General features: G+C 38.2%; 1 protein-coding gene across 11 annotated transcripts in view; it reads right to left on the reverse strand.

The window, feature by feature from the left end:
* The window catches only part of chl1b (cell adhesion molecule L1-like b), a 712521-nt gene that overhangs the window by 459567 nt on the left and 239631 nt on the right, over positions 1–13323 (reverse strand). For 9 of the 11 annotated variants that reach the window (XM_043708376.1, XM_043708383.1, XM_043708382.1 and 6 more), the window contains 5 exons: positions 11777–11830; positions 8474–8585; positions 7507–7691; positions 4671–4802; positions 598–741 (listed from right to left, as the gene is read on the reverse strand). In XM_043708376.1, coding sequence (XP_043564311.1) covers positions 598–741; positions 4671–4802; positions 7507–7691; positions 8474–8585; positions 11777–11830 — 627 coding nt within the window. The remainder of the gene's footprint in view (positions 1–597; positions 742–4670; positions 4803–7506; positions 7692–8473; positions 8586–11776; positions 11831–13323) is intronic. The other 2 variants (XM_043708384.1, XM_043708378.1) reach the window with 1 other exon arrangement.

Below are 13323 nucleotides of genomic sequence, written 5' to 3' on the forward strand. Positions count from 1 at the left end.
CTGTATAATTTGACTTCCTTTAACTAGCTTTGACATTATTTAACTATCTTACTGCAAAGAGACATTCATTTTAAAGCATGTATGTAAGGTTTCCTGATGAACTGAACAACACAACGTTTTCATAACTTAAATAACGAATTATGCAATACATTTCTGGGAGTTAAATTTGACAGCATACCATAGTAAATATATTCAAAGCACTTGAAGAACTTATGAAATGTGTAGAGTAAAACCAGAATTGTCCTTCACAACTATTTATAATTACATTACAGTTTCTGTGCTGCATTGGAGTCAATAATTCACTTCCTAATGCAATTATTGCTTTAATACAACAGCAGTCATGCAAAAACCAAAAAGGCAAGCAAGTTTTTTTTAATATAAGCTGAAAGGCTGTTACATTTGCTTTAAGAATTAGTTTTAATTGGCAACCTCTGCAAATTCCAAGTCTGGTACTGTCCCAATGGCATGGGTCAGCTGCAAATCTTTAAACTGCACTGGCAAGAAAACAAACTCTGAAGAGCTAACCATATATCATGTCTGTGGCATTACAATCTGTGGTATACAATGAGCAATCAATCATTCAGCATTGATACTTACTCAGAACATTGACAACTGCATTGGCAAGAATAGATCCATGCTTGTTAGAAGCTTCACACTGATAGACTGCACTGTCATTCAGCTGCAGATTCGTGAGTGTGATAACACCTTGAGAAATCTTGCGATTAATGACAGGCTTTGTCTCTGTAATATATTAAATGTCTTTCTTATTATCAACAAATATTGTATAAAGAAATTTTTTATTTTATACTACTATTGATTTCTCTAGACAGCGAATGATGAGGAAATGCACTGCATTTAGTGACTTAAATTAGTTCTCAGGATGGTGTCATGAAAGTGGTACAACTGAAACATGAACACACATTCTGAATCCATCAGTTTCAATCCATACTTGTTACACACTGATTCCTTTTCATTGCTGCAGCTCCTTACCTAGTGACCAAATTTTTGTTCAATGTATTTTTCTTTGTTGTGCAATATGAACTATCTATTGTAATATTGGGAACTGATCCTTCTCAAAAATAACTCATCACAAAATCTACAGACACAAAGCAAAGAGCAGGTTCCAATTTTGAAATGCATTATTTTCCCAACCCAACATTTATGTCTCTATGTCATAAGAAACATCGAAGTTTTGTCATCCACAGAAAACACACAAATGAATTGTTGGAATCTTGCACAACACTCTTACTGTGCATAATAGTTTAGGAAAACTACATAAACAAACTTGCAGAACTAATAGTAGCCTTGAGTTGGCCTCAATTTTATTGCTTTCTTTAAAAAAAAACAGTCAATGAAACACTGCAGAAGAATCCATACATATTTGTGAGCAAACTGCTCAAACATGTCAGGACACATCTCTGGAGTGGGTGGGATGTGAACCCAGACATTCTAGCCCAGAGGCAGAGATATTACAACTGCACAGCAAGATCCATTAATAGTCTGTCTAGGCTTAACCCGTCTCTGCAGTGTCTGTGGCTAGAGGTACATGATCAATCTTAATCATGTTGATTGGCCATTAGCAATAGGTTAAAGGAGAACATTCTGGAAGGACGAAATCAACTGCCCTGCTCCAAGTCACAAAGCAGAGAAAAGGGCAAGTGAATACAATGCTGATTATACTGATATTTGACAGTATGTGAAACAAATCCCACTGATTTGAAGGGAAGTATCACTACTATCAATATTGAGTAGACAGATGTAATGAATGACAGAGAAAGGAAGGGAGGAGAAAGATGGCTGAGAGAAGAACAGGAAAGTGAGGAAGGGATGAACAGAGGATTAGAGCAAAGAAATGGAGCAGAGGAAGAAGGATGTGGAAGAAGATGTGGCCGTGTGTGAGAGAGTGTAGGGGAATAGGGACAGGGAGCGGCGGTGCTACATTTCTGCAATTCTTGCAACAACTTTTTTTAGACAGACATTTATTTTCCCCTCACATAATTAGACACCAGATCCAGCCAGGAGTAATAGAAACTAAACTGCAACATTTGACCTCTGAGCACATTTAGTTTTGGGACTTTGGATGCCATTTCAGATTAAGAATGACACCCACATTGTGTGCGACTCTCGTGTGGCAGCTTATGCGGAACATTGTCTGAGAAACAGTACAGGTGTCTAGTGTAGATGTCGCCAGCACGCTCTGAGCAGGAAGTCATCGCCACCCAGACTCCTAAGAGTACAAAGCTCCTAAATTAGCCTCAGCAAGAAAGACTGAAATGGATGCCTTGGTTTCATGAAGGACTCCACCCTGAAACCTGCCAGAACAGCCAGGTTCGATTCCAGCCTCGGGTGACTGTCTGTGTGGAGTTTGTACATTCTCCCTGTATCTGCGTGGGTTTCCTCTGTGTGCTCCGGTTTCCTCCCACAGCCCAAAGATGTGCAGGTCAGGTGAATTGGCCATGCTAAATTACCCATAGTGTTAGTTGCATTAGTCAGAGAGAAATGGGTCTGGGTGGGTTACTCTTCGAAGAGTCAGTGTGGACTTGTTGCGTCAAAGGGCCTGTTTCCACAATGGAGGGAATCTAATCTAATCTAATTTAAACTTCAGCTTCAGTGTAGGGTATGGACAATACTGTCACTTGCTATGAATTGTTACTGTTGCAATTGTTATTGTTGCCATAGGCTTTTGTGGATTAGCTGCCTTTCAGGGTGGACCAGCTGATATTTCTGATATTGCCCAGTTCACCATCCACTGCTATCTAAGGACGACATGGAGACTCTGAATGCAAAGAGATCTAAATGTATTTCATTGTATCTCACCAGTGAAAGGCAGACAGGACAAGTACACAGAGTCTTCAGGTTTGCAGACTTCTCCATCGGACTTGTCAGAGGACTGCTCAAGTTGCTTGATTCTTATCTATCAACTTGTCTTTCTAAGCAGGTTCTCTGACACCTTGTGTTCCTGAGCAGAGCGTCAGGAATACCATCTTTAGCCTTAGCCACTGGATCATGGAGTTGTAATCCATGGTTTCCCACACTGCCAGCGATTCACGACAGGCGCCAGACAGAACCGATACTTTGTGAAATTGTTAAACTGTCAAAGCTTTGATCAGTTCAACCAATTATACGCACCAGGTCCATTGTTTGAAATGTTTCTCAGTGTGCTTTCACAGGTGAAAGTGGATACTTCAATTATCATGAATGTCACCTCCCTTCAACTGCACTTCCTCGCTACCTGCCAGCAAGCAGCAAAGGAGCAGCTTAGGCAGCTCTTCAATCCATCTCTGCTAAGGGGCAAGTTGCAGGGATCTCACCAACATCAACTGCAAAAGCAGCAGCAGGAGCAACGCTGGCAGGGGCATCTGCTGCTTTTACCTCAGCTATTAGTCCTTCAACACAGCAGAGGGAATGGACAAAGTGGCTGGGGAAGGAAACAAGGCTCCCAATGCAGAAGACCAGCCTTCACCATGCCTGAGCACCAGTGTCTCAGGAGGCTCAAGTCGTCTGCAGTCCCTGGCAACAAGACCTCTCCCTCAGTGGAGCAGTCGGAAAAACTTATTGCCAGTGACCAAGAAGGTGCTTGTCACGGAAGAAGTCCCCACACTCACCCTCTTCTCCTCACTCCCCCTCCCTGAACTCCTTGCCTTCACCCATTCCAGATATCTGCTTCTCCCTCAACTGAAATGCTGTCTTCTGTCGCAAAGAAAAATCAGATGGGTGTGAGGGCTCATCAAGGCTTGCGTGCAGTAGAGGGAATGATAACATTTGTGAAGAATTATGGCGAAGTATGGATGCAAGGGACAGCGCTGATTATTCAGATGAGGTGCCTGCAAAGAGAGAAAGAGAGGGATAGAGAGAATGGAACTGCAAGGTGTGTCAACCTGAAGTGTGCCCTGCAGGAGAATGCTGGGACAGACTGCTGGCCTTGACAATCCACTGGTGTTACTTACTTGACCTCTGCAGATACTAGATCCTCTTCAGCTTATAGGGACCACATTGTTACTTCCTCAACCAGTACTGCCCCTCACCTCCTTGGCTGAAGATGGCTATCCTTTCCCTCCAGTCCTTGGGAAACATGACCACAATTCAGTCTCTCCACACCCCCAGCAAGATCATCAGACAGAAATGAGAGACCTGTGAGCACAGTTTCCAGTTTCCAATGCATTCCTCTCGGAGCTGCAAACTGAAAGATCCAAGTGCCGGCCAACTTTTCCAAAATATAATGTGATCCCTTCAAACAGAAATGCTTGTTTTGACAGAAAGCTGCATTGTCCTGCCTAATCTCTGCAGTTAGTCAATCAACAGGCTATCTCATAAGGAGCAACCACAAAGCCTCCATCTTGAAAAGTTGGTTGCAGAACCCAAAATTAGTCTTGATTTTGCATCAGAAACTAAAGCAATGTGACTCCACTCAGGATGACATATACTCAGCAATCAGCATCAAAAATAAAGGAGAAGATTCCAAATTTAAGGTGAAGAAAATCTAAATACATTTCTTTATACAGCCTTATTCAGAACCACCTTGCTTCACAATAACCATTTATATACAGCCCTGAAAATCTCCTCTTTCTGATTGTTATGATAGATTATTTTTTAACATTAATTTTCTTGTTGACCAATGTATTTTTTTGTTTCATGAATATAATTTTATCTCATCGACAAAAGCTTCTTACCGTTCAAAGGTTTCCCATTCACTTTCCATTGAACCTCAGGTCGCGGCTGACCACCTACTTCACACTCTAATTCAGCATTTTCCTCAGAAAAATATACTTTACTTCTGGGTTTTTTGATCCAGTAAGAGGCAGCTGTTAAAAACAAAGTCAGCATTTGAACAAGTCAAAGAATTGCAGCTGTTATTTCCATTTCACAGTAAATAAATTGCACCTTGCATCACAAGCACCCATGGAAAAAGCCAGTGCTCAGGCAAGATAACTGAAGGTTTCCTCCATTGTTAGATTGCAATTCATATTGTTTTAATGCATACAGTATCTTCTTTGACATTCAGTCATCTAGTCAATTTGCAGCATGAGGTCTACATCATAACTATCCATTTCCTTTCACACAGATTAAGACTGATAAAGTCTTGATGTTCTCAGACTGAGCCAAAGACAAGTCGGCAAACTTGGGTAATTGAAACTTCAACCTGAGTTACTGCAGTTCACCAACAGATATTTCATCAGCACTCATTACTGCTTCTGACTTGAAACCTCTGCAGATCTCAATATCATCCACAAGAAGGAGTTTGATTCTCAGCAATTTGACCCTTGGCAATGACCAGGATGCCAGAGTCATAACCACATGAGATCATGCTGACATCATTAGAAATCAATGGAACTGCCATCAAATGTGTTTTTCCGAGGTTTAGGTGCCAAGCATAAGTTCATCAGCTGGCAACGATTCCATCCTAAATGTAAACCCACTGAAGTTCAGCAGGGAAGGTTCATCAATGTGATTGAATCTCCTTCGGCCTAACAAAATACAGGATTGCATATCTTCAAAAGCAGCAATCTAATCTTTAAAACAGGAGATTTTTTTTTGGTCACTCAAATCGATTTGTCAAAATCTCCTCTGCAACTTTAGGAGTATGCAAGGGGATTGAGGGTTCTTGTAGACCTATCAAATTGCGGGATGTACTTATAATATCAATTCACCTGAAGAAGGGGAAACAATCCAAAAGCTTGTGATTTCAAATAAACCTGTTGGACTTTGACCTGGTGTCATGTGATTTTTGACAATATGAATTTGAACATGGAATCCTGTACTACTCCAGATATACAGGAAAGATTTGCTTCACATATTGTAAACCATCAATTCAGACTAAAATCTCAGTCAAAATCTGTAAAAGGAAGCTGGTTATCGATCATTTATCTTAGAGATTGATTTGCATGACATCAATCCTAACTCATGTGCTTGAACAGAATTGAATGTTTGTCAGCAAATGTGGTTTCTCGAATTAGAGAGATTTTTTTTGAAAGCCTTTCAAAGTAAATTATATAAAGTTCCATTTTTTTGTGGAGTAATTCAAATGTTTGGTGCAATTTAAAATAAAAAAAATTGACTAACTACAAAAGTAGAGAAAATTTTTAAACAATAAGCAGCTCACAGAAATAATTTTCTACCAATTTTAAGAATTCATTGTGATTTTAACATTGCTGACAAGGTCTGCACTTTTTACCCATTTAGTATGGAATTCGAGGCTGCCTTTCAAATCACTGCTGTTCTTGTGATGAAGGGGTTCTAACAATGCAACTTTTCTTCTGATAAGATATCAATTAATATCCAGTTTTCACTGAAAACATTTGAATTTCTTTTCATTCAAAAGATGTGTCATGCCCAGGAAGGCAGGTGGACACATCTTTGAATTGACAATCTACAATTAGTTTGGTATTAAATTGAAATAGCTTTACCAAACCATTCTCAAAGTTTCCCACTAGATGGGGCTGTATATCTTAAAATAAGGGAAGACAAGAATTTTGAAAACTATCACTGCACATAAAAATGTTCCTTCTGACACAATATACCAATCTGGTCATGTTCCACTCCCTGCTGCAGCCCTCAAACCAATAGCTCATTCAGCAAACTCAGTCTGTTACCCTGTAATCTTCAAATTTGTTTTCATGTTCAACTTGTGGCACTTGAAGTTGATTGCCAAATGTTGAAAACCTCCCATCAGGACAATCTCTCTGAAGGGCCCGGTAAAAAGGACTGAATAAACCTAGCATTTCATTTTAAATTTTTCTTTGATATTGCTTTTAGCAATTTATTTGCTTGTCTCTAGTTAATATGATACATTGTTCCACAATTAGTAATGAGATGTTGATTAAGGGGAAAATGTTGGCCTGGTCACTGGGGTGTAGTCTTAACACTTCAAACAGTAAAGCAGAATCTTTTACACCCATTTGAGCAGATGACACAATTCAATAGTACACAGTAGTCTTTCAGTCTTGCAATGGATTATCAATATGGACATTTTGTGCTCAAATCCTATAGCAGGACTTGAAGCTCAAACCCTGCGACTCAGGATCAAGAGTTACACTTTTTAAGTTATGTGCAGATGGTATCACTGTCATATCACGGCTTATGACCGTGTATAGCTGTCAGACTCCATCTTCCTGAACTTTGTCCTCTTGCAGCATGACACACTGAGGGAAGTTTGATACAGTACATCTGAATTGCCTGGCCCAGACAGACAAGTGCCTGTGATTGTCGTGTATGTAAGTAAATATTTTGACTTGTAACAAACCTCACTGAGTTTTTCAGTACGACGTAACCCATACCTTGCAGTAATGTTGTGGGAGCAGATCACCAGCTATCACATCAAAGAGTCCTACCAACTGAGCAATGGCTGACATACACATTAAAGTAACACAAATATCTTGAAAGAAAATAAATTCTGTGGGTCATAACTCAAATCTAATTAACTTCAATTAATGTACTGTTCAAAAGTGTTTTTTCTATTAAAGTGAAGATGGTAAGGTAGAAAAATAAAGGGAAAACTTAATCCATTACCTTCAACTGTAACAGAGAAGGCATGTTTGACTACTCCAAATGCATTTTCGGCTTTGCATTCATATTTTCCATCATCAAGTTCAGTGACATTAATTATTTTCAAAGTCTTGTTGAAGTTCTCTTCAGTTGCTTTTCGTTTTGGCATGTCGCCATCAATCTTAGCCCAGGTGATTTGGGGTGTAGGGCTGTGAAGAGAACAGTAGTTGTTTCTGAAATAAGCTGACCACACAAACAAGACTTCCATGGCCCAAATGAGTCACGATATATATGGTTACATTAACAATATAACCAAGTACTGATCACTGATTTTTAAACTTAGCTTTCATCAACCTGGTTGGACATGCTATGACACACTTACATGGCAGGGAGAATGTGAGCTTTTGCCTCAGAGGCAGGGACACTACCACTGTGACTGAAAACTCCCTTAATTATAATTTTTTGTGCATTAGAATTATAGTTGAAGATACCAGAATACCGACTCAGAAATACATTTACATGCTGCTAATAACAACAACAGCGAACAACAACTGTGCCAACTGAATGGTATGGTGGCTCAGTGGTTAGCACTGCTGCCTCAAAGCACCAGAGGCCCAGGTTCAATTCCAGCCTTGGGTGACTGTCTGTGGAGTTTGCATGTTCTCCCTGCATTTGTGTGGGCTTCGTTCAGGTGCTCCGGTTTCCTACCACAGTCCAAAGATGTTCATGTGAGGTTGATTGACCATTCGAAATTATCTATAATGTGCAGGCTGGATGGATTAGCAATGGGAAATGCAGCGAGAGGTCTGAGCGAAATACTCTTCAAGGGTTAGTGCAGACATGATGGGCCAAATGGCCTCTTTCTGCACAGTAGGAGTTTTGTCAGTTGTGTCATATGTCCACTGAGAACTATATTTTGGGAGATGAAAATATCTATGTTAGTTTCATATTGTCAAAGTGGCTCATTAATTGTTATCTCTTTGATACTTACAAGCCTTCAGCAATACATTCCAGCTGAAGAGTTTCACCTCGCAAGGCAGTAATCTTTGAGCTGCTGCCAGAAGGTGTTAGAAATCTTGGCGGTCGATCTTTTATTGAATTTGCTGCAAAGGTAAAGGAATTCAATTTGAATTTGATGTTAGGTGAACGGATAAATGTCGATTTTTATTGAAAGCATTGTTAAACTTTGATAAGAAGCTCAACTAAATGAAACAAAAGTCAAAGAAAGGGAAAAGAGAAAGCAAGCTATTATGTTAATTTGGTTAATGCTTGACTGAGAATTTCAGCAGAACGGAAATGGAAATTAAATCAATCGGAGCCTATAAAGTCAAAATTGTGTTAGCTCTTAACTGAATTTCTACACTATTAGATTGTTCCAGCACTTTGCTTGAAAGTTAAATAGTTTCATACTTTTATTTGACAATCTTTGACTTTCCAATCAAACAGTGATGTGATATAGATGTTGTTGTATTAGGGACATGTACCAGATGTTTACAAACACAATCACTGCACTACACTGGCATTATAACATATAAAATACCTGCCTTTCGCACTATTATATACTCAGGTGAAACATATGAAGCTGAAGTTCCACTGGACAAAGTTAGGTACTATAAATAAGCTGCCACCAAGTTGGAATCAATTCCATCACAAGTAAACCCATATTTAAAGCCTAAACACATCTGTACCATGCCTTTCTTTGGCAGCAAAGAATGCAATGCAACTTTCAACAAATAGACAGCCTCAAGTGACTATCTTTGCAAAAAGTGAACAATAAAATTGGAGATATTACATATGTCCCCAGCTTTAGTAATGGAAGGAGCCAGATGCAAAAGAAAATCATGGTCAGTGTCAACTTTACAGCCATTGAAAATACTGCCCTCACACTTCTGAGCTTGCCGTAGGGTTTTCTTACAGAAGTGAAAACATTGTGCATATTATCTTTCTGTTTTGGAGCACACTGCTGTAGTAACATTTTGTGAATATTACTACAATTCAAACTCTGCGATAGTCTTTGTCAAGTACTTTCTTCCAAAATAAATCAACATGCTTCAGAGTAGAATAAATGAAAGGGGTGCAAATGATAATCAGCTGAAATTATGAAATGGATTGATAGAAAAGCTATAAATTCACAGCGAGGAACCCATTCAAATAAAAATAATATGTTTAAACTTTCCAGCTTTTTGGACTATCCAGAAGCTCTGGGAGCCTTTGTTGCCTTCTCTACAGCAATGTCTCAGCCAATCAGAGCCAACTTCTCAATGAATCAGCATCTTTTCATCTTGTATTGTAAATTGTGGTGATAGTTTGAAATTTTCCATTCTTGGATTTGCCCTGATCAATGCAAGATAAAACACTTTGGCAACATATCACTCTTTTCAGTAATATTAAAGTTATGTTTCTGTGCATTTTGTTTTGTGGGTAATGGTAGATCATTGATTAAAATGAATAGAAAATACACCAAACAAAAATGACATCAGTGTGCAATACTCACGCTGGAAGTAGTGTACAACAGCAAGCAAAATAACCAGTGTGTGCCTCACCATTAACATTCACAGGCAGCGTTATCATTTCACAATGACACTGTCTTGGGAGATTTATTTGATACTCCATTGCAATTTGTAGCTGTTGTGTGGATTTTTAAAAAAAAACTGTGTTATTTCTAATTTTTGCACGAGACAATTATTAATGAGAGTATCAATTGACTGGAAGCTAGAGTATTCCTGCAAATTGACTTTGCCTTTCATTTGAATATTTATGTTGTAATTTAGAGAGTGGTGAATGTGAACAGCAGGTCTGCTGAGCATCATTATGCTTGCATATATGTTAGCATAATTGTTTAACTGATTACTTGTGAGGCTATGTTGATTTGATGATGTTTTACGTATTATAAAATCATTTCTGAAGATCTAGAATATTGTAGTTTGAAAAAACAGAAATATTAGGTTATTAAAATTACAGTGACAGTCAATTAAGGTGAACCAATATTTCCATTTTATATATCTTGACTCAAAATCAAATTGTAATATTACACCATATTGCACAAATGCCTTGCTATTCTATTGTCATATTAAAAACTCATTTACATGAGAAGCAAACTAGTTATTTGATGTGCAATTCAAACAGAATGTAATAATGACTACATATATGCAATAAGGTTCTTCTTCTTCCTGTCCCTTACATAAGATCTTGGTAAATGTAGATTTCTGGGAGAAGGGCTTGGCACAAGCATAAGAAAGCAGCCTGCATACACGCATAGTGATATTTCTCATTCAGTTGAAAGCATTCCCTCAGGTATGCAGAATACTAAACCAAAAACATGTGACATACTTTAAAAAATTGCCAACTCCAGGAATCAGATGCATTACTTAGTATTTCAACATGGGTCGGAGAAACACTAGTATTTGTATTGATGTTTTTATGATCGCATTCAATTCGTGTATTCCTATCAGTTAAAAAACTTTATGTATTATCAGCCTAAACGTAATTATGTTCTAAGATATTTCATGCCTAAATCCATCACTTAAATGTAGTGATATTTCAAAAGTGATGCCTTTTACCGAGGTGATGTCCCACCGATCAATGACAATGAGTATTATAAACATACTATTTGAAGTTGTCTAATGATAGTGTGATTAGACAGACAAGCTCTTATTCTGATAATTTCCAATATGTATGAATATTATTCTCAGCTAAGGTCTCAATAGTAAAAAAAAACCAAATAATGTTGTAAAAAGAATGTATTGACCTGGGTTAGTCTAGCTTGGTAACTAATTCACTTCAACCAACAAGTCACAAGTATCTTCAATTGTTTCTCAACCAAGTTATGAAACCGCTTTTTTTTTCAGTGAGTGCATTGAAAACTGTCCATTTGTAGATGAGATTGAAGAGCTGACAATCCAGGAATCAGAGAAACATCACGGTGTTAGTAGTGTCTTGAGAATGTTGCTGAGACTCCTAGTTTTTGTTTCAAATCAGCAAAGAAGGAGCCAGTGTGCTTAGTATGTTCTAAACACTAAGTTTGTTAACTAAAAATACTAGATGCCATTCGTCCATTTTCTGAGTACGTTGATAAAGTAAAAAAATGCCAAGGATGGAAGAAAGAGCCATTATTAACCAGTACATCATCGTAGGAACTGGAAGTATAGACAAAGAAAAGCCGGAAATGCACAGAAATTATGTCAGTGGTATGTATCAATTGCTACATCTGAGCTTGAAGCATAAACTGTTGTTAGTATGCAGTTACTCTCACTCTTGCTTACATGAACATCAGTCATCACAGATTAAAACTCACCAGCAGCCAAATTATTGTAACTGACAGATGACTCTGTTTGATTGGTCAGTACAACTGGAACAAACAAAACAATGTAAACAAGAAATGAAAAACATGAGATAATAGAAAAAAAAACCATAGTGCACAAAAATGGTTATTGAAATTAATGATTTAATAAACAGAAAAAAATGAATTGCACACACAGCATGCACAACTAAAGACACTAAGCTGTTCATGAGCTTTCGATTAAGTTAAATTCATCGTATGCATGTTAGTTACTGTCATTGCAAGTTTGTCTCTCCCATTGGCTTACAATAGTGTAGATATTTTAAATCAACCTCTTCAGACGTGCTATAACACACCTCCGGAGCAGTTGGGACTTGACCCGAAGGTAGAGACAATGCCATTGCATCATTAGAAATCTCAGTTAGCATGGTCAGTTATTTTAATCAACCTGTTTGGATATGTTATGACATAGATTAAACTAATGTTTCTAAAAGGTTACTGAACAGTGACCAAGAGCAGATCTAGGACTTGGTTTTGATCTCCACTGTAACCTTGAGACAGAGGTCATTTCTAGCGGTATACAGCCATTCCAACGAAGATCAAATAACATTGACAGATTTCCTGTTACTTTCGGACAGTGTCACATCATGCAACATTGTGGTGACATAATTAGTATCAGTAAGACTGAATTATAATTGTAATGTCTGAAAATTTGATTGTTTAAACCTGTTGAAAATGATTCTTTTACAGGCAGGGGAGACAGAGTTTTACCAGTAGGAAAATCACAAGACAATCAAAATTTTGCTGATACATACATAGTTACAGGTGGGCTGAAATTAAGTCAACTTTTTTTATATATATAGAATAGTGACGGAACAATACTTTACATTTTTCTCTCCAAGGAATTTTGAAACAGGAAAGCAGGAGTATCAAGATCCAATATAACATCTAAGATCCTTAATAGAGTGAGTAACCAATAAAAGTGTGTTCATATTGTCATTCCCTATCAGTTTAATGAGCCCAGACTAAGTCATTTGGGGGTATATGGTGGATGTGGAGTGGACTGCACAGTGCATGTGAAAACCAAAGGAAGAGGGAACAGGGATTAAAAAATAACACAGTCAGTGGCTCAACAGCTTATGAAGACACAATCAAGATCTCCACATGAAAAGAGTTCTTGCAGAATGTCAAACTTACATGAAGGCCTTCCAAAACCTCTCCAAATGGGCAGGGATTGTACAGTCAGCAGCTCTGTTCAATCCTAAAATTTTGTGGTTCGAGAAAGTTCCTCAACCATACAAAGGAACAAGAAGCAAATACTAACTGGCAGAATTATTTGTTTGCTTCACAATGACAACAGAGTCTTGTTATACGAACCAACCCATTGCTCATTATGTTGTGTGAACTTGCTGTACCACTGAGATAGATTTGTTATTGCCATCTTCTTTCAGTATAGGGATGTACAGGGCCTGCATGGCCTAGTGCGATACAGGAAAATCACTTGTGGTCTAACAAGAGGAGGCTCTACTCTGTAAGCAAGACGTAGTTTACTGATGGTGGCA

The sequence above is a fragment of the Chiloscyllium plagiosum genome, chromosome 18 (assembly GCF_004010195.1).
Source record: "Chiloscyllium plagiosum isolate BGI_BamShark_2017 chromosome 18, ASM401019v2, whole genome shotgun sequence".
Classification (NCBI taxonomy): domain Eukaryota; kingdom Metazoa; phylum Chordata; class Chondrichthyes; order Orectolobiformes; family Hemiscylliidae; genus Chiloscyllium; species Chiloscyllium plagiosum.